Here is a 21,505-nt window from a genome sequence, read left to right on the forward strand (position 1 = left end):
ACTCGAATTTTGCTATCGATCACTTTACTCCTCCCTCACCTTCTCTTCGCGTTCTAGTAGATCGTGCTCCATTGAAAACTGAGGAGTAAACTGCATGGAATTCACAGGACCAGCTGAAAGGTTGCAAGGTTAGTGTTAATAAAGCAACTTCTAGGACCTTCGCACCTCGACCAGTGGCTCGTAAAGCTTCCCTCCAGCTGCTCCTAAAAAGTAACGACGTTTCAAGCGTTCGTACCATAAACCGAAGCTTCAAGAACACCCCGGAAACTGGTGCCGAGGGTTTTGGCAACTCGAAGGCGGGGGAAAATTAAATCGAGGGAGCGGAGCGCGCTTCCTCGGTTGGAACCAAATTTTGGTGGGTCGACTGGCCTTTATCAACGATCCGTTTGAAACATAGCGGGTGGTCGCCGTCTGGGGACAAAAGGATTCGATTTTTAGGTCGTAAAGCCCACGCGGCTAGCCGCCCTCCCTCTTCACGTGCGAGTGCGCCTGAATGACGGCCACCCTGCATGCCAGGGGTTCTTAACTCGGGGTTCGCGTACCCTAAGGCGTATAGGATAGATTTCGGGGACCTGTGAGCTTAAAGATTACAGAAATAGTCAGGTTTCCAAAGAATATCTCTAAGTGGAAGATGGAATTGTTGGGGGATAATGAGAACTAGTTTCGGGGTTTGCTGGGTGATCTAGTATGGAGGCATTCTCAGCAACGAAGTTCCATAATACTTGATACACCGATGCATCCTTATTTTCAGTATCCTGTCATTGATATCTAGCATTTTCTTCGATTAGGAATAAATGCGAATGCCAATTGATAATGAGTTTTAAAGGAGAAATTAAGAAAAAAGAGTGAGAAAGGAATACAGTCCCCTGGAAGGTTTTTAATTCCAAATTTGATCTTCGATGAACTCCAGTTTGGTTCATCTCGATTTTTGCAAGGTTTAAGCTGTGGGACCCCCTCGTGCAACCACTTTTCCATCCTTTCTTGCACAGCTAAAGTAGTTTATCTTTAAACCGCCCCCAGGTTTTGCCAAACTACCTAAGGGGTCCGTGACGCGGAAAAGGTTAAGAACCCCTGGTGCACGGCGCTATCTCGAGTCGTCTACGGAGGCTGGTGTCGTGAAGGGAGTATTACCCGTGAACCACTTCCGGAAAAAAAGCCTTACACGCCGATTACGTTTTTCCCCGTGTCGTAGATCAACGAGCGCGGTTGCCAGGTTCAAAGACGGCGGTGTGTGACCAGCCAAGTGAATTTATGGTTGCTGAAGAGTAGACGAGAGGGAGATCGTTTTTTTCTCAGGGAAGAAGAGAGGAAGAAGGAAGTAAACGTAGCGAAAGAACTGTTGGATCTCCGGTGAAGGAGCAGCCCCTAAAAAAAAGCTCGATGAATCCTGAGGGTTGGGAGGAAATCCACGATCGAGGGAAATTTAAATTGTTTCCTTGATAGTGGTGGGAAGAAAAGAAGTAATTTCGTAGATGAAATAGTTTCGCTTGGGAAATGAGGTATGGGGAAAGTGTAGATAAGGGAAAGGAGAATAGGGTGCAAAGGCGTTTAGGGGGGGGGTGGAAGAATATTGTTAAGGGGGAGGAAGGTGTAACAGGAATGTTATTAAACTTGTATAGGGGGGTTCTGATAGACATTACGGTTTTTGTTGGAAGAGGTATCTTATCAGGTAGGAGAGAGTAGGGTAAAGCGGACCGGGGGGTAAAACGGAACATCAATAGAGCCGCGAATGAGTTGGTATCAGGTGACATGGGACCAAACGGCCCTCGCAGCATTTCGTGGCCGTTTTTTAAAAATTTTAAAAAATTGTATACTGAATTAAGTACCTAATGAGTTTCTTGTGGCTGTTAAAGAAGAAATATAGAAAAGAGGAGATAAGACTATTGCATCCCGTATAAAATTTTTGCACGATCCAGAATTTCTTCCAAAATGGTCAAAAGACGCATTTTTCATTTAACAGCCTAGATACATACATATAAAACGTGAAAATATAACAGTAATAGATTTTACCACAAAAAAAAAATAGATTCGCTGAAGCTACATTAGACGCATTGTGCTATTTAAAAATAAATTTTAAAACCAAAAAGTAATGTTTCGCTTTGCACAAATTTTGTATTAAATATATAAATTTACCAATTATATTTAATATCTATTTTTCGTTTACACAAGTTTTGTATAAATTAGACAGGAATAAGTAGTTAAAGTTTTCTTGTGTTTTTGATAAATATTATCAACATTATTCCAAAAATATAATTTTTGCAATATTTTCTTCAATTTCTCGACAATTCTCAAGAAATACGATCTCATTTCTGATTTCTCGAGAAAGAAAAAATATCGAGAAATCAGGAACACTAGTATTATTATGCTACCTCTCGTAGTATCATACTCTCATACCTCTACTAATATCGCTTTCGCTCTGCTACTGATATTTCCACTAGTAACCCCACCACTCTGCTGCTAATATCTCCTCTAGCATCACTCCAAGTCTCGCAACTCTCCCAGCGTCGCTTCACCCCTCGTATCCACTAGTACAACTCTACCCGCCACGTCAACTAGTATCACTACCCCCGCATCTCCACCAGTATCGCTATCACTCTACTTTTGACATCATTACTCGTTATATAAACACCCCATATGCATACGCCTACTATTCTTGGAAAAGACCCTCTGCGAAATTGTGGTCCCGGATTCTCGGCAGACCGACGTTATTGATGGGGACAGAATGCATAATCCAAACCCCTGGAGTCCATAGATTAAGGGATTCAACAAGGATTCGTGACGATTCTGGTCTTGGCAAAATCTCGTGCTCGTTCTCCACTAGAAGAGAACTTTTATCGCGAATGAATCTTTAATCCTTTAATGAGAGAACAGACAAACTTAGAAAATCAAGCCACCCCTCACTTTTCCTTTGCAGAAAGATCCAACGCCATTCAAAGTGCTGCATAAATCCAGTGGATAATCGAATATCGTTTCTCATATTACTATTATTATTTCCTAAAAACGTCACCGGTTAAATTACTTCAAACTGTAAATCCTGTTTACTCACAGCGAAGAAGAATACGCTTTGCTTACCTGAACGATAAGCCGCGTATAGATATTAGAAAATTTCATGAAAGCCAAGATCAAGAGGTAAAAATGCATGAGATTGGTCGACCCCCTTTGTCTGCCACACGCGCCCTGATCAAACAAGAGAGTAGTCTTCCAAAAAAAAAAAACACGAGCACCGTGCATGCTTTTCGAGTTACAAAGCAGACCCAGAAGATCTTCAGTCTTCTGCGCAGTATTGTAATATCTTCTCGTTAGGGTTGACCCTTGCTTGGTTTTTAACGAAGCTTTCCCAGCGAAGCAGCTCGAAAGGTCCTCGCTAGAAGTCCAAGGAGGCTCCCATTACTACAGCTTGTTTCTCGAGGACTTTATTTATCCTGGATGGAAGAGCTGCAAGGCGTCTGTTGTTTGTGACAACGATATCCCAGAGATGGAGATCTCCCTTCTTCGTCGACCATCTGTTTGATTAATTGCCCGAACTTCTACTGAACTCCGCTCCCTGGCGAAGACGCTGGGAAGTCGTAGCTAAGGTCTACCAAGTTCGTTCTGACGATAGCGAATTACGTGATTCACGAGCAGCCCTTTGAACTTTCTCTGGCTGGGGCGCGTTCGACGTGGTATAAAAGCGTAAGGTATAATTGTCGTGTAATAGGGTGGCCACGAGGGCAGTTGCTTCAGTTTGGAACGTTTGAAATTGGAATTTGGGGGTGTGACGTGATAGGGGTAGTGAAATATTATGAAATAATAATGTGAAGTAAGTTTTAAGAAAGAAGGGTATGTATGTAATTTAGATACGAGTTCTGACTGGTATTAAGACCTTCTATATAGCTGCAAGGGGGTGAAACTAGTTTTTCAAGATGGCGGAACGGGTACAAGATTTTCTTACGAATCCAAAAGCTTCATACTTTCAAATAAGTATCAGAGGCACTGAGTAGTATTTCAACTGTTTTAAATTCAAAATTGAAGCATACTTCACTGAAATATAAATTACAGAATGTTCAGTACTGAACCTTCACTTCAGTGACTCTTAGTCTGTGGGTCGTCTGGGGGTCGACACGGTTTTGGGTTTTTATTAAGCTAGAATTATATTCTAAAATTCCTATTTTTAATGTGTTTTCTTTACCCTATTAAATTTACTTTAACTTATTTGGGAGCAGGAGGTATTTTAATATTATAAAAGGGGATCCCTCCTCAAAAAAGGTTGGGAGACATTGTTTTACTTGAACAGAAGACCTTCAGTTTCAAGTGCCAGTTTTAGTTCTAGAGAATTTAGAAATACAAATCCAGAAAAAACCGACATTAAACGTGAGCTAAAAAGGATAAAAAATTTTTTTTAAATCGGTGCCGTTGAAAACAAAATTAAATCGACTCGACGCGTGACGTCCTAATTGATAAGGGTTTAGAAATTGATTTAATTCTGTCTCTATTTTGGCAGCGATTTACAAAAATATATTTTATCCTTTTTAGCGCACCTTTGAAGTCGTTTTTTTACTTTTTTTTAAAAGAAGTTTATTATTTTTTAATTTTTAGTGACCTTTGTTTGAAGTCGTTTAAAAAACATTTATCATGGTACCAATTAGGGAACATACTCCATATAATACCGAAAGAATCATCAAAATCGGTCCACGCTTTGCAAAATTATAAACGAACATACATTAAAACTGGAATTCTAGGTAATTCTAGCGTACCTAGATAATAATAAAAAATTAACATAGTACCGCCGGCTCATACTCTTTCAAATGAAAGAAGAATCATCGAAATCGGTGAACCTATACAGAAGTTATGCGTGTACATATATACATACGTAATGAAATGTACGTGACGAATTGAGTAAAACCTCCTCCTTTTTGAAGTCGGTTCAAAAGCAGATACATCGTTCTAAAGGTCTATATCAGGTCTCCATAAAATCATTTGAAACCTGAAGAAGGAAAACCCTTCTATAAATCTTTATTTAAATATTTCTTTACCACAATGAAATTCAGACGAAGAGGAGTGTAGCCTATAATTTTAGAAATCAGCGTCAAGAAGCTAAGTCTAAAGTTGGATATCGGAGAAAGAAATCGTCGCAGCTGAGTCGCTGAATAAGCAACCGTATCCCTGTTTATTAGGCGCCGAAGCAAGATGAATGCCCGTGGTCGTATAATTTCGGGGAAAGCCTTCTCGATGGAATTTCACGCGTTCGTAGGTGCACAATACGATTGATGGATCACTATTTCATCCAGCAGCGTCTGATCTACGAGGTAATTTTACTACCCGCCCATCGACAGAATGACGTGTGACCCCTTGGAACTCCAGTGGATTGCTTCTTTCGCCAATTTCGAGCAGTCTGCTCGACTTTGGTAGTAAAAGTGTCTTTCAAGCTGCAACACCGTTAAGTAGAACGTGCAACACGCTCGAACTTCTTTGCCATTTTCGCCTTCCAGACACGCTGCAGTTTAAAATTGACCTTGCGTGGTGGCTTTATTAAAATTCATGAGGGTGGTAGAGGGTAGTAGAATTTGGAAAATTAAACGAAGTAGTGGTTTCGAAATTATTTTGTTATTAATATTCAGTGTTGTAAAGTTCGATGTTTAGTTTCGTTTAAGTTGGTATAGAATTAGTAGGATCGCGAAGAGTTAAAGTTAGGGGTAATCTTAACAATAGACAACATTTAAAGAGTTAAAGTTAGGGGTAATCTTAACGATAGACGGTCATTTTCCGTGGAACTTAAATAAGAGGTATTGCTAGGGGAAATGCAATTGTATCTGACATTATTAATATTAGATAAATGCTTCCTCTTTTGGGCGTTTTAAATCTATAAAGTGATCAGTTTATGTTAAAATAATGATTTTATATATCTAATTATTATTAATAATGCGCTTCTGGGCATTATTGTATTCCATATTAGGTTTAAGTAATCAATACTGGACGCTCCAGTTTTTAATTATTTAGTGGGAGTAGATTTGTTTTCTGAATAAGTAGATTCCTACTAAAGACTATATTATTACAAGGTTCTTTAAAAAAAAAATATTCTGTAATAACAACAGAATAATGAAAGTACAAACAAATCCCCACATTCTACAGTTGTATTTTCTCGTTGCAAGAACATCGAAAATTGTTGGTTCTACAAGATACTCCCTCGAAAACCTCTTTACGAGAACCGTCGTAATCCTTCATTCTACAAGCTCAGAATCGTAACAAATCCGGCAGAGGCGTCCTTCCCTTTTTGTCGCCAGAAGGAAAAACCTCGACCCTCGCAGTTATCGATAATTGCGTTACACACTGTGGGGGAGGAAACTCGATATCACGGTGTCGTTTTCCGTGCGAATTTTGGACCCAAGCCAACCCTCTAAAAAAAAAAGAGGAAAGAAACAGGATATCCTGTAACAATACGTGGGAAAGGCACCGCCTGATAACGTGCTATCCTCGTCCGAAGATGCTAAAAGCCACTCCACCTTGGAAAATGATACCAGTGATTACAGTAATCACTGTGCTTTCTCACTTTCTCGGGTGAAAAGTGAAAGCCCGCTAGATTCCCAGGGAAAAACGTTCCCAACCGGAAGATTCTGATTTTAAAGAAACTTCGTGTGAATGTAGAGCATATTGGAGTATACACAGAGCAACTTTTTTTACAAAAATTCACTCTGAAGGGATGAAATCAACCCTTAAAGTTATCGCGATTTTTTAGTAAAACTCTATTTTTCTTTTGGGTTGCGTGATAGAGCATAAGAAACTGAACAATTTTTATGCTTAAAGTTTTGATAAAAAATCACTGAAGACTTGAAGACACCAGAGACGTGTTTCGTAATGTAAACATAACATTCTTGGAACCACAGGCGAATTACTCGAGGGACCATGTGTCATGAGCTACTTTAACCTCGCCTGGGTCCATTTGGACCCGTAGTACCAATTCTACACTCATTTTAAATAGCTGTCTATTTCATTTGGTTAAAGTACTTTATTCTCCCTTTGATCCCTAAAGCTTCCTCTGTGTTACTGTTTATCATTACGCTCAGCGGCGTCACGCTTGAGCCAACAAGCGCCGTCTACTAAGGGCTAAAAGCAGGATATAACAATAATAGTGTTCATCACGCCAATTCATATTACCGTGTCTATAAAAGTGGGCCCAACTTGGCTATCATTAGTCCCAATCTGTGCCTATCAGTACAATACAAATCTCTCAGAAATCCTATAATATTCGCTTAAAAATTCTCTGCATCCTCGAGTCCCTCCTCGTCTTCGAGCGCCAAGCTCTCATGAACACGCTCAGCTTCGCCAAGCTTGAGGGGGCAACTTGTTCGTCCTGCTCGGTCGAGGGGTCCGGAAACTGCTTCAGCGTCTCCGTTCCAAATTACACAAAGTCCGTCCCGCTTGGAGCGAAAGGCAGCTTCGCCAGTCGTGGTCATCATCGGTGGTGTACCTTCCTCCAGCGAGCTCGCAGCAGCCCTTAGTCCAATGGCGTGTACCGATTGATTGCAGTCCCATTATCTGGGTCTCCCAGTACCGGGAGGTGGCCGTGAATGCGAGCAGGGGCGATCAGGGTGCGAGGAGCTCGATCCCCGTCTGCCTGACCATGGCGGACAGCACCCCGCCGGTGGTGTTCTTCTTGCTTCTGGTCGTATTCTTCTATCTCGTGCCGCTACTGATCCTCCTGGTGCTCTACGCGTTCATCATCCGCCACCTGATGCCCAACACCAGCAACACCAGCGACACCTACCACGCCAGGGCCAAGAGGCACGTGATCACGATGCTGCTCTCGGTGGTGTTCAGCTTCTTCGTCTGCCTGTCGCCGTACAGGATCCTCGTCTTCTACATAATCGTGGCCCCAGCCGAGCAGATCGCGGCGATCGACCGCGACACGTTCTTCGTCCTCGTCAACCTCAGCAGGATCCTATTCTATCTGCACAGCGCTCTGGACCCTGTGCTCTACAACCTGATGAGCAGCAAGTTCCGTAAGGGCTTCGCGGGGCTGTGCAGAGCGACGGGTTGCAGCCTCGGGGGCTCGAGGAGGGGCAACGCCGCCGCGCCTAGGAGAACGGACACCACTGAGCAGGAGGAGAACTTCTTGTGATCGGCACTGGTCGCGGGAAAGACCATTCCGACGAATTCGCAGACTGTTCTGTTTTACCGACTGCTGGTTTTCGTCGAGCTTCGCGATCGTTCCTTGGGGTACCGTTAGGTTAGTGGGTGTAGTCGGGTGATGGGGGGGAGAGTACAGGAACGATGCACCTCTCACGAGGAAAAGTGAGAAGCTTAAACTAACAAAAGCAGGGATATTTCGTTGAAACGAGATTCTGCCGGAACTCCCCTTTCTCGATATCGCTTCACCCCGCCATGCACCGCGCGAGCTCAGAATCCAGCTCAGCCAGCACTCCCCCCTCTGTCCACAGCCCCATCCTCCTGATGGTGAAGTACGAGATGGAGGATAACGGGGACGGTAGCTACATCCCCACTTGCGGCACCGTCGCGAACACCTCTTGGCGGATCACCTTCTTCTTCACGACGATCATCGTCTTCTTCGTGGCGCCGCTGCTGATCCTAGTGGTCCTGTACACGGTGATCGCCCTCCACCTGATGGCGAACCCGACGATAAGCCGCGGCCCCTCCAACAACTTGCTCAAGTACCGGAAGCAGGTGATGCTGATGCTTGGGACGGTGGTGCTGTGCTTCTTTCTCTGCCTGCTGCCGTTCAGGGCGTTCACCCTGTGGATCCTGGTCGTCCCGCCGCGGATGATCATCAACCTCGGGATCGAGCGCTACTACACCCTCCTCTACTTCTGCCGCGTGATGCTCTACCTTAACTCGGCCATCAATCCCATCCTGTACAATCTCATGTCGACGAAGTTCCGGGAGGGATTCCTCAGGCTGTGCGGACTGGGCCCGAACAGGCGGAAGAACAAGAAGACGTCGGACAGGACGGGCACCTACACCACCGGCTCCACAAACACCAGCAGCAACCACTCGGACAACTTCTGGAAGCGGCACAGCAGCAGCAAGAGCTGCAACGCCAAGGTACCGTGCGGCAGCGCCACCTCCGTCGACGGCAAACAGACCAAGCTGCCGCTCCAAACGGCCATCGTGGCCGCCAGTGCCACCGGCAGGAAGCAGGAGAGTTACGTCTGAGAGGGCGGATAGGGGATGAGGATTCGAGACTGACTGTGATCAATGAACCATTCCGTAATTACGCGTAGAAAGTAGCGCGGCTGGAGTGTCGCTCGCAGTTGCACACGGAGCTTATGCTGGGTTACCGTAGAGTGATTCGAAGGTGGGGTGGAGTTTGTCTGGAGAAGGGATGGTATAGGTTGATTAAAAGGCTTCTTGTAGATATGTAGATCAATCAGAAGGAAAATGGGATAATGGTTTTGAACAAGGACTTTGGTGGATCACCATTTTTTCTCTGGGTTTCGATAGTTGTCCTACGGGGTTCACACGAGCTCGAGCACGGAGCTGTATAAGATTAACAGAAGGATGAACTGACTGATTAGTCGAGAATACTGGTACACCATTCCTTCTTTGCTGTTAAAGAACCACGTAGGTTGAAAGCTTGCTTCTGATAAATTAATTTAAAAGGAAGATATCTGGTACTACAAACAAGAACTCGGGTAAACCAGCTTCGATTAGCCGTTCTACGGGGTCCACATGAGCTCGAGCACGAGTTTGCAGAAGACTACGAGCGATGCTTCAGCGCCGCGCTACCTGTAGGTAGATATTTCGGGATCTGTGATTAATTAAGTGAACGTTTACCGTGTAAGTATTATAGCAGCGTTCTTCGGTTGTATCCGTGGATGTGTGTCTCTAGCTCTAGGGGTTAACACTTGCATAACTCGTAGAAAGGGATGGGTTCTCGTTGCTTTGTCCAACCAACGTTCATTACGCCATCGTCGACGAAGAAGAGTAGAAGTAACTTCAGCGTCTCTTGGCATATGTGTAGAACGACGATGTGAACTTCGTGTACGAGTCTTTAGTTCCTATACGCTTTGTCGACGTAGCTGGACCGACTGTGGCGTGGTGCTCCCTCATACTTGATATTAATCAACCTTTTCTGTTACTGCATTTTAGGGATCCAAAACCCGTCATTCCTCCGACAGTGTTGACGGTAAAGCCGGATGATAGTAAGAGGAGAGATTTCAGTTCCCGCGAACCATGTTGAGCTTGCATACACAATTCGTAGGTGTACCGAGAAGTGGTGAGGTTTCTGGGAGTGCGAAAGAGGGGATGGGACACTAAGAAGTTAGTAGGTGATCTCCGGTTGCCAGTCAGATAATACCTCGATACTAGATCACCTACCAAACCTCGAATCTAGTCATCACTGTCCCCCACACGATAAAAAAGGGCCACTCGCTATTCTTAGGTATAAATATATAAATATATAAATATATATATTTATAACCTAAAATTGTGCATTAGCTGCACCACAGCAGTAAACTGTGCACTGGGGTCAGCTTTATACTTATGAATTGAAAGGAACTCTGGTTCACAACTTGTGCTTCCTTTAACGAGAATAAAACAACTTTGTATTTATATTTCTTTTAACAATGGTGAACAAAGTATTATACGCAATGACAGTATATTACAATAGTCGCGCCCATTACGCATGCTAACACTCTGAGTGGCCCAAGGTGTTGAAAAATGCCCCTTTCAGTCGAGCAAGCCATTCTAAAAAGGCTGCTTCAGTCACCCCAAACAAACATTCGGAGATACTCAGACAATATTCGACGCTTTCCAGAAAATTGCAACGCGAAAATGTCGGAAGATCTAGGTTAATACTGAAACTTGAACGTGTTGCTAACAATTCCCTCGCACGCGATACATTTCGTAATTCATTGGAAGATAAACGAAGAAATTGAACGCTCTCCTCGCGCGCAATTATGTCAGCTACTTATAACACGTGAACGTGCTTCTTAAACGTTTACGTATACCTTTCATTTCCGCGAAACAGAGGTGTCGGTAAGAGTGGCGAAGCTAGTCTGGAAGCTTTAAATAGTTACTTAATTACCATTATAATAGAAGGTGTACAGATCACTATTTTTGTTACCGCGGGGAATTCGTTGTAAAACTTTATTGCTCATAACGTGGCAATAAACAGCGGTTTGCTTTAATTGTATATTAAAACATTCCAGTAGCTCTAACGGTGCAGCGTAGTCAGTGTACAGCATTTCCTTGCGCGAATCATTATTTCACCGTATACTTCGCAGAGCTCTGTTCGCTACAAATTAAGCGCTAGAATAGATTGATGAGAAACCTTCGCGGGGCATAAGGCGGGCCTGATTCATCGAACAACGAGAGAATTGCGACGAATTGCGGCGGATCGTACCGACGAACGAACGTGTACAGATATCTCGCGCGGCCGTACGAGAGGCCCATTCGTTCCTAATCGTTTGCTACGTATTTATTTCCACTCGTTTAATAAATTACACCGTCGCGGAGTTGTACGAAATACCTATAAAGAGACACTTTATTTTATTATGCGAGATGTATGTTCCTGTAAATATTTTGTAAAATAAAACTGAGGTAACACATTAACGGCAGTTAGACCGTCAGCTTCTTAATAGTACAACTGTACAGAGAACGTTGCGCCAGTTCTGTGGCGGAATGCTACATCGATATACAATTCGGAAGAAATTGATTCTACTTAATGCTACGTTTGACTAGTGGCTACGGAAATAAATTGTACTCTGTCAACTAGATGAGCTACTCGGGACTATTTAATGCGAAGTCGATACCAGGGAAACGTTTCAACGCGCCTAACGTATTCCAGGTCAAGGGACACGATATAATGGAATTCTGTGCGACTATTGCTGAGATCACTCGGTCGCACCGGCCACGTGATTGTCCTGCTTCACAAATATTATGTCGTGGGCTAATTTGTCGGACCTCACGACGAAAGAGTAAATGTAATAACCCTTTAATTCCATGAAGTCGATCAGATCTTTTCGACCATTCTCAGCGTGGGAGAACTCCACCGAAAGTGTCTGAAACATTTTTCCACGATTAAAACAGACTCGTTCGTAGAAATATTATCTTGTCATAAATAACATTAGAATTTAAATCTGTTATAGGCTTCGCAATTTGAGCTCCTCTATTTAGCTACCACTAACCTAACTGCAGATCTATATCTCTAGCAGTTATTATTTAACCCTTTGAATGCTATGAGCATACATGCGCGGAGAACGCCCATCGGCGTTCGGCGGCTATGGTTAGCAGATGGAACTAGAGGAGTTCCGCACAGGACGTACGCTCTGTGGTCAAATGGTCAGCATTCAAAGGGGTAAACAATGCAGGAATGTTTCAATGTCCTGGAACGTACCACAATGTTTATCTCGTCGAAAGGAATAGTTTTCAACACTTTAAGCTCGTTGCCCTCAATGTCGAGGCTGAAATAATCCACAGTGGTGACATTAAGCGCATTCATCAGATGTATGAATGGAATGCACTGGACCGAGACGTGGGTGCCGCTGTGAGCCACGTCGGGAGAATTCGGCAAATGGGTGTCCGTGTCGTTGGGCTCGTGAAGCCGCCCCACGTTCCTCGCCATCAGGAAGTTACTCTGGAAATTGGAAGATCGTAAACTGTTATCTACCACAGGGTGAAAGGTACGTATGGGGAACATGAAATACACAATCTTATTTTATTGGATAGCTAGCTTCTTGTTTATGGGCAAACTGCGAAGTCTCGTACCACCGTGGGATACGGTACAATACCGAGGCACGTGGGCGTCATGTAAGCCCTCCTATTCTTCTGCAACATTTTGCTGAAGTTTAGAGGATCCGCCTCCACCAGGAGACCTTTCCAACCGCGGAACCTTTCCAGAACCAACGTATTACTCCGAGTCTCTCCATCGTAAGCACCGCACTCCACGAAAAATCCATTTTCCTATATGCAGACAAAGTAGGAATTTATATTTTAGTGGATATTAAACTGCTTTCTTCCTTCTTTCGAAATCGACTTTATAAATTTAAATATTCTTTGAAGAATTTATTTTCCTTGGAAAATTCAATCTGGAGTATGTTTTCGATATGTTGAAAGGAAATAATGAGGAGGAAAATTATTCTTCGCGGAAGGAGGATTTGAACTCTGCTTCTCTGGATTATGACGCAAGTACTCTACCAGCTGGTCTATTTACGTCATTACGAAGCTCTTACTTTTTTGTGGTATATACTCTCACCTTATCCTTGAGAGCTTCGCGAATAGCACTAGCTTGACCCATCGACGTATCTTCCTGATCAGGATATTCTAGGTTATACGGTTGATTAGGATTGTGGTTCCAAATTATCCAATCGCGTCGAAGTTCATCCATGTAACGATTCCACTGCGGGGAGCTGGCTGATAAGACTTTACCATTGTACCACCTGACGCCTATGAAAGTATCGGTAAACGTTGAATGAAATCATAGATGAATGAAGTCGCAATGGTGTTTTATTAGACACTCAGCATCCAGCGGCCTTAGCATGCGACATTAATAACGTGGTCTTAAAAGTTCAATGACGCTAGATAAATGTAGGCTGCAACATTGGCTGTAATTGAATTAGACCTTGCAAGTCATCGAACCGTCTTGCATAACTTCGTAAATAAAATTTTAATAGTATCTAATTGAAATAGAATAAAGCGATGTTCTAGATCAGCGTTCCCCAATTAAATGTTACCACCAGGGTTTACACAAAAACCGATTTTTGAAAAAACCGGTTTTCGAATTCCACTATTCCCAAAAAACTGGTTTTCGAATATTCACCCAAAATGTAATTAAAATAGAAAATAAATATTTGTACTTATTTTAAAAAATTTCAGTATTTTTTAATTTATAGAATTACAAAAATATAACAAAATAATATATACTCTATACAAAACCATATAAATAAAAACAACTAAAATAACTGAACGCTGTACAAAATATAAATTACTAGCTTTAATACTCGGTTTCGTCCGAAATTTAAATTTTGATTTTATAAATTTTTTTTTTATATTAAATAGTCACATTCATCTGGATTAGTCAAGCATGATGAGCTGAGGCACATTTTGTCATCCCAGAGTTTATCGTTCGAAAGTTTTTAGGCGACACACAAACATATTAGAAGCTTTCTGCTTTATATATTAAGATAAATCTTCATTTCATTTAGTATTTTTCTTCCGAAAATATGAACTCATGAAGATTAGTTTTACAGTAAACTGTTACCTACTACAATATGCTTGGGTCCGAGACGATTTCAAGTCAGAATGTTATCATTTTTAATTAACTAATTAATTCATTTTTACATATTAATTCTAGTATAAAAAACCGTTTTTTTTTAAATTTAAAATCCGGTTTTCGAATTTCACAAATGTATTACAAAAACGGTTTTTAAATCCGGTTTCTAAAAACCGACAAACCCTAGTTACCACGCAACCCTTCCAAACTATAATTTAGCAAAACCAAATTTTGCAGTCAGGTGTACGTTTCACGCTGAATAATTTACAATTCTTTTTAATATTTAAATTTGATTATAAGAGAACTTTTCGCAGAACCCTAAACTTCGTGTCGCGATATTTTCAATTTAATTCAGCTTAAATCCCAATTCAGGAGAAGCTAGAACTTTCGAATTCGAATTAGCTCGTTTCGATTCGTTAGCTCGAAATTACATCGGGACCTTAATCTTCCATTTCTATCACTAGCTTAAGAACTTCGTACTAAAGGAATTGATATCTTTCCTCGAATTCACTTAAGCCGCGTATACTTCCAACCCTCCATACACCCTGTCGTGCTAATCTCGTATTATCGTTTGTCGCGTGACATCCATGGCATACACTTCCCTACGAATGTTCAACAGGTACAATTACATTTACCAGGCGTCGCTGGAATTAACAGGTGTTCGTAACGGCAGGTGTCGACACCCTCGCAAACAAATTTCCACTGTCGAAGTCCGCGATGTCCACGAGTGGGCCCGTTTAAAGGTCCCACAGACGTTCCGATTTTTCACACGATTCGTTTTACGGTAATTAATTAAAGCTTATACAAATCACGCAGTGTTTGGTCATGCTTTCATCGGCAAGCCTCATTAATATGTTAAAAATGTTTTCATGTCAATAAAACCAAAAACATCAAAAGTTTATATTCCAGTAGTGGCTCTTAAATTTAATGCCAGTCCTCGACTTTTTCTTTTGAAAACGGCAGCTCGTAAAATTTCACTAGTTCTATGGAGACTCTCCTACTCAGAGGGGACATACGTTTTCTTATAACGAGAAGAACCCCTGTTCCGTATAACGAGACACTACTGAGCACCGCAAAAATGGAATGGCTGTATGGAAATCTTCTTTGAAATGTGCTCCCTGAGAACGCTGTCCTACTTCTTAAAAAGATCAGCTGTTTGGTGAGGAGAGGGCGACCTTTATTATACAAGCAGATGAGTAAGCCAGGTACACTTGTTGTGCCTTGCAGTGGAAAGTGCGATGCTGAATCAGTTGTTTTGGACAGAGACGATACGCTTCCTTGTTTTCGAATGGAGGAGTTCACACTTGCCCGCATCAGCAACAAAGAAACTACTGACAATGACGGCAGTGTGCCGTCGCGGAACTGATACGTGTGCAGAGACCTTTAAAAGGACATTTTCCAAAGCCTCGCGTCACACAAGCTGTAATAACCCTCTCTTCTGAAAAACCATAAATTACAACGTCTGTGGCAAAATTATCGTGTTGGTACAAGTCGTTGCGACTGCCTTCTCGAACTTACGCAATAAATCGTACAAAAGATCGTAACATGTGGGGCCTTTTACGGGTCTCTAACCCCCCCCCTCCGCATTCCGTATTGTATAGCTTGTGCGTGCACGTGGGTGGAATGATGGGAGGTGCCTAATTTCCCAAGCTAACCAAATTTAGACACATCTGGGCCAAACGGAACGAGCAAACAGATTCAAAGCTCATCCTGTTCATCTTGTTCAACTTGTTCAACTTATTCTAAACATGACGCCATTTCCCCTTTTCGCGCGTATAGGTTAAGAACAAGCAGCACAGCGTGAAAGCAATATACACAGGTGCATAAATTAATGAACGCTAAAACTACGTAGCTAAGTAACACACGCGCCCAACCACTAGCATAAATTACTTTAGACGTGTTACGTTAAACAGTATCAAAGGTTAGATAATACGGGCATGAATCATATATAGTATCGGAGCGTGCGTGTGTAACCTCGCGTCACAACGTTGCATTAAGGGAGTTCTAGACTCGTGCGTAATAATAGAACTGGTAATAAGAAACAAACGTCTTACGTCGCTCAAATGGAGGATTGACTGACTCAATGTATTTAATCACAGCGATAAGGATATTGGGATATCGCCTAGGTAAGGAATGCGGAAGGGCTACAGAACCAGGAACAAAGAGGAACGATACCAATCCGCAGCGATAATGATGGTTATACTGATATCTGAATCGCCGTGAACATGCATTAAACTACTGATTCCGTCGTGAATGCAGAACGATCGAAATGCAAACTCACCGTCGGTAAAGTTGTACCACTTGCTCAAAACTGTAACAGCATCGATGGGCATGTAAGTAGAGTGCGATAAATTTGCAAATTTTTTTCTACCGACGATCACGTATCAGCTAGAACAGCGTCGCATGCGTAAAAATCAGTAGTTCAACTGCCTGACTCTTGCGCAACCGGTAATTGAATTGATTAGAATAATAAAGAAATCGAACGCTCGCGAAACTTCGGTACAATTCGGATTTGGACTTATTAACAGAGCATCTTGCCATTGAGTTAGGGTACGTTTACATAGGAGCTGCGATAGACGATCAGAGTGGCGATGAGAACGAAACGTAGAAATGCATTCTATAATTTTATAATGGTAGTGTTTACATTGAAGCGGCGAGAAGAGCTACGCTTGCTGATAACCAACGATACAAGCGTCGAGAACCAAAATAGTACTTTTTCTTAGCGATCCTCCGGGGAGTGATCGGAACAACCTGTATCGTCGCTGATTGGTTGCCGCCATTTGTGGCAAAAGCGGAAGTAGACAGAGAAAGAAACTGTAAAAAAGAAAGAGGCAGAAATACGGATAGAAAGAGATAGATAAACAAGCAGCTTTGGACAGCAGACGATTTAATGAATGTTGAGGTTATGTGATTTCCGGTTTTGCCGCAAATAGCTGCGGTTATACCGATCACTCCCTGGAGGATCGCTACTTTTTCTTCGCTACTATCGCCGTTCTCATCGCTGATACATAACCTTCTTGACGATGAATACAGACAAATTAATAACTGAGACTGTACTGTTATCACAGCTCCGGTATAAACACACCAAAGAAAGATATTTCTGAGTGATCGGCATAACCGCAGCCATTTGGGGCAAAACCGGAAATAAACATAACCTAAACGTTTATCTATCTCTTTCTATCAGTATTTTTCTTTCTCTTTCTGTCAGCACTTCTGTCTCTTTTTAAAAGTGTTTCAGTCTCTTTCTTTTTTACATTTTTTTTCTCTGTCTACTTCCGTTTTTGCCCCAAAATCGCGGCAACCAATCAGCGACGATAAACGTTGTTCCGATCACTGCCTAGAGAATCACTATTCCTGAGCAGCTTTTATCGCCGTCTGATCGACGCTCTTATAGATTCTATCGTAATGATCCTATAGGGAGTGATCGGTATGACCGTAGCCATTTTGGACCAAAATCGGAAATAACATAACCTAAACGTTTACCTATCTCTTTCTATCAGTATTTTTCTCTCTCTTGCTGTCAGTATTTCTGTTTTCTGTCTGTTTCTTTTTTTTATAGTTTCTTTCTCTGTCTACTTCCGCTTTTGCCCCAAATCGCGGTAACCAATCAGCGACGATACAGGTTATTCCGATCACTGCCTAGAGAATCACTGTTCTATCGCAACTCCAACATATGTAATCGTACTCTTACTTATCAATACCTCTGTAATCTCGGTTATCTTCGGTAATATCATCATTCCCCGTATGCAAACGTACCGCAACCAATTTATCAATAAAAACCGACACGCCCGTTCCATTTTCCTTAGCTCGCGCCGAGCAACCATTCAGGAATGTTCGAGCAATAACTGTCGATGCTTTCCAGCTTCACGCGAACGTGAAAACACGTCTTCGCCACTCGAGGTGCTAATATATTCAGCTACGCAGTATATCATACCAACGAACGCTAAATATAAGATTAATCTGCGCGTGACAATGCCCGGGCCGACACAAAACTCATGGGAATCTACGTACCGTCCCTATAAACGCTCTCCACCACGGTGTCCATGTACCTGTCGCGCGACCTTCCTTCGGGGAAACGAACGGGCGCGAACACTGATCGCCAGGCTATCAACGCAAATATGGCCACAAAGGCTAGGGAGGCAAGCACCGCGAACAATTTCCGGTGCCAGAATGATTTGAAGGCCTGCACGTGGAAACGATGACAGCACGGCTCGGTACCGGAGGCGCACATTTCTCGGCGAATTACAAGGTAGCAACAGGTTGGAGGCTATAATGGACCTCGCGCGTGGTGACACAGGCGAGCCGATGGGGAAAAGTCGTAGCCCACGAAACTTCGGCGACCGACTGAGCTTACCGCAACACCGACTCATCGATTAGTACCCTTATTGCGTACCACTCTAATAATCTGAATTATCCACCCATTAATCCACCCTCTCGAATTTCTTGTGGTCCTAGGCGATCACTGGTCGGGAGGAAATTGGAAGCTGCGTGCACGGGACTGGCAACGATCGACGAAATTGGAGCATCGTTGGAGAGAGACCAGGAGGCATAATGCTTGTGTAACGACGTCTCGCTGGCGCATGTTGCTCTCGTCGATTGGTCGCGCTCAATGCAGTATTTTGTTACGTGGTGTTGGGTGTGTGTGACAGAGATGGCGCGTAAGAGTGTTTGCGAAAAGTAAGACGGTGGGGACGATAGCCCATTAAAGATAATATACAGTAGGTAAATCGTTTTACACTCTAGGAGCACGCTGACTGATAGATGTCTTTCATAAGGAACCAAGTACCTGTTATGCGTTGGCTGTAATAATGTAGTATAGATATTGTTACATTAGCATAAGAAAAGTTAATGCAAAGCTGGTATAAGTAAAGCCTGTGATAAGTTTAATTAAAGTGCTCCCTAGCTGAGGAACAAGTAGAAACAGGTGGATCCCTCATTTGTACACAACTATTTTTGTATTCTTGTATGCTGCCATAGATGTAAGGCATTTGTATATGGTAAGCTGTAGCTTATGGACCAGAACTGGTCTAAAACGGTATTTCAATAAAAAAAAGTAAAGAAAGTAAGACGGTGGTATGCGAACACGTGCGTGACGCTCAAGCGTCGGAGAGTATGTATGAATATGAATATAGGAATTGGAGGACATGATATACTTATTTAAATACTTGAATATTTTGTCTGAACTCGTATACGAATAAATGTAACTTTCGCGATTTTTAGTTGGTATTAATTACTTGATGGTAATGTATTCCTGAATTTCATGAATGTTTTATTATTGTTAGTAACAGGTGATAGAGAACGAATGCGGATTTCAGTATTATTGGCATCGTGGAATTCTACCGTTATCGGCTAAATTAGCTTAGAATTCTCCTGTTATCGACTAAGGTATCTTAGAGTTCTACTGTTATCGACTAAACTAGCTTTGAGGTCTACTGTTATCAACTAAAGTATCTTAGAGTTCTACTGTTATCGACTAAATCAGCTTAGACAACACAAACTTTCTACTTTATCACCTGAGAACTGTGAATACTCATGATGTCGGTAAAGAAGTAAGAACTACAAAATCAGTTGAGATACCCTCTGGCGGCGAGTATGAAGTACCGCTACAGAGAATTCGAATTAGTATTTTCCCCTAGACAGATATTAGTTTCTAGCGTTTTCCATAATCAGGTAGCGTGCAACACGTGCGATTCGCCGAAAATGCACGTTTAGGTTAACCGAAATTTTGCTTATGCTACTGTAGCTGCATTTAGTACCGATAATCTCCATTGAATCGAACCAAAGTGCTGTAAGGGATGGTAGTGTTCACCTGTAATAACTGCGGTGACGCGCTGCAGAAACCAAAGGTCGCGAAACATTATGAGTTTCAGTGTCGCACCGCACCGTTTGTATCTTGCGTCGACTGCTTCAAAGATTTCAGGTAGATATATTCGCTGGAACGAGGTGAGTGTGACTTATTTACGTGGCTAAACTATATCACCTGTTACTTTAAGGGGAGAGGAATACGTAGCACATACAAAGTGTATAACCGAAGCTCAACGATATGGAGGAAAGAACTACGTTTCAAAGGCTGGAGCGAATAAGGGTGAACGAAAGCAGCAGGAATGGCTGAACATAGTAAATAGTATACTGAACAGTGAAACGAAACTGTCCAACTCGGAGCGAAACTTTCTGAAGAGCTTGTCAAAGTTCGAGAATATTCCCAGGAAGAAGGCTAAATTTTTGAACTTTGTTCGCACCGCTGTGCCCCAGAAAGCGAACACGGCTCTAGTCGATAGTGTTTGGAATATCATGGAAACTGCTTATAAAGAGAATGTAGAAAATACAACGGAGAAGCAACAACAGGCGAATGGTAAATATAACTAATTACGAGTTTCTGGCTGTACGAGCAAAATATGGTTTTTAAAATATTTCATGTCTCGTGTATAAGCAGGCAAGGTAGATCAACAACCGAAAGACGAGAAAGATGTAACTGAAAGTCAGGAAAATAATGCTCTTGAGAATCAAAATAACGAGAACATATACAAGGAAAATCAAAGCGAGGATCAACAAAATAAAAGTAATGAAACGCACGGCACTGATAATAATACCGATAATAACGTTAAGCGGAAGAAAAAGAAGTTGAAGAAAAGGGGGATATCTGAAACAGTGGTGGGACAAACGGGAGAACCAGTTTCGGAAAAGAAATGCGAGAATGGTTCTATAGAAGAGCCAGTTCCTAAAAAGAAAAGTAGAAGTAATGTACTCTCCGAATCACTGAATGACCAGACTGACAACGTCACGGAAAAGCCGACGTTCGACTGGAAAGCTACTATCTTGGAAGTAGTACAAAGTAAAGGAGAAATTTCCCTAAAGAAACTACAGAAGAAGGTTATTTCACGATACATGACTTTCTGCTCGGACGCAGTGACAAATGAAAAAGCAACTGCTAAGTTCAATAAAAAGTTGAAGAAAGTGTCGAAGGTGGTAATATCCGAGGAAAAAGTAAAACTAGCTTAACTTTAAGTAGACACGAATCATCGAGTATTATTAATCCGATCTTTCAAGCAAAGTATAACGATCAGTGATTTTTATTTATGTTACTGCATTTGTCACAGTAGAAAATAAAAATTAATTTTAAATAAAATCAATTTAAGGCCGTCGCGCATTTTGGAGCAGGCGCGACAAAGCGAATCGAAGAAATTAACAATAATTAATTAATTCGCCGCGCTTCGCCAAAATGCGCGACGACTTTGAAGCTTTTAAGGTACCAGTAAGTATAAAACATTTTCGGAGATTTATTTTTTTTTCTTTTAACGA

At 42.2% G+C, this 21,505-nt stretch overlaps 3 protein-coding genes across 8 annotated transcripts in view; 2 read left to right on the plus strand and 1 right to left on the minus strand.

The window, feature by feature from the left end:
• Ethr (ecdysis triggering hormone receptor) overlaps positions 1–11,547 on the plus strand; it is a 74,083-nt gene extending 62,536 nt beyond the window's left edge. For 3 of the 4 annotated variants that reach the window (XM_076817337.1, XM_076817346.1, XM_076817328.1), the window contains one exon: positions 8,415–11,547. In XM_076817337.1, coding sequence (XP_076673452.1) covers positions 8,415–9,147 — 733 coding nt within the window. In that variant the 3' untranslated portion in view covers positions 9,148–11,547. Of the gene's footprint in view, positions 1–7,503; positions 8,188–8,414 lie in introns of those variants that run through there. The other variant, XM_076817354.1, reaches the window with a different exon arrangement.
• On the minus strand, positions 10,516–18,646 carry LOC143371795 (uncharacterized). 3 transcript variants are annotated; one of them, XR_013086125.1, is made up of 7 exons: positions 18,218–18,646; positions 16,488–16,517; positions 13,190–13,380; positions 12,703–12,897; positions 12,332–12,571; positions 11,306–11,996; positions 10,516–11,266 (listed from the first exon to the last, which is right to left on the minus strand). XR_013086125.1 is itself a non-coding variant. In XM_076817397.1 (6 exons), the coding sequence occupies exons 1-6, from the start codon at positions 18,435–18,437 to the stop codon at positions 11,829–11,831; spliced, it is 1,044 nt and encodes a 347-aa protein (XP_076673512.1). In that variant the 5' UTR covers positions 18,438–18,646; the 3' UTR covers positions 10,516–11,828. The 3 variants fall into 3 exon arrangements, 2 of the variants coding, with proteins under 2 accessions (XP_076673512.1, XP_076673527.1); XM_076817397.1 differs by having other exon boundaries at positions 10,516–11,996; XM_076817412.1 differs by lacking the exon at positions 16,488–16,517 and having other exon boundaries at positions 10,516–11,996.
• Positions 18,647–19,823: 1,177 nt separating this feature from the next.
• On the plus strand, positions 19,824–21,332 carry LOC143371787 (uncharacterized). Its single transcript, XM_076817385.1, has 3 exons — positions 19,824–20,126; positions 20,200–20,558; positions 20,640–21,332. Exons 1-3 carry the CDS (start codon positions 20,002–20,004, stop codon positions 21,203–21,205), a joined length of 1,050 nt encoding a protein of 349 aa, XP_076673500.1. The 5' UTR covers positions 19,824–20,001; the 3' UTR covers positions 21,206–21,332.
• The last annotated feature ends 173 nt before the right edge of the window (positions 21,333–21,505 follow it).

Source organism: Andrena cerasifolii, chromosome 1, assembly GCF_050908995.1.
Source record: "Andrena cerasifolii isolate SP2316 chromosome 1, iyAndCera1_principal, whole genome shotgun sequence".
Lineage (NCBI taxonomy): Eukaryota > Metazoa > Arthropoda > Insecta > Hymenoptera > Andrenidae > Andrena > Andrena cerasifolii.

Excerpts from the sequence above, each read along its gene's own strand:
- LOC143371787 (XM_076817385.1), top strand. The coding sequence starts at position 20,002 with ATGGTAGTGTTCACCTGTAATAACTGCGGTGACGCGCTGCAGAAACCA. Across the intron at positions 20,127-20,199 it reads GACTGCTTCAAAGATTTCAG|GGGAGAGGAATACGTAGCAC; the intron begins GTAGATATATTC and ends TGTTACTTTAAG. Across the intron at positions 20,559-20,639 it reads GAAGCAACAACAGGCGAATG|GCAAGGTAGATCAACAACCG; the intron begins GTAAATATAACT and ends GTGTATAAGCAG.
- LOC143371795 (XM_076817397.1), bottom strand. The coding sequence starts at position 18,437 with ATGTGCGCCTCCGGTACCGAGCCGTGCTGTCATCGTTTCCACGTGCAG. Across the intron at positions 12,898-13,189 it reads GCGAAGCTCTCAAGGATAAG|GAAAATGGATTTTTCGTGGA; the intron begins GTGAGAGTATAT and ends GTCTGCATATAG. Across the intron at positions 11,997-12,331 it reads TCGACGAGATAAACATTGTG|ACACTTTCGGTGGAGTTCTC; the intron begins GTACGTTCCAGG and ends AAAATGTTTCAG.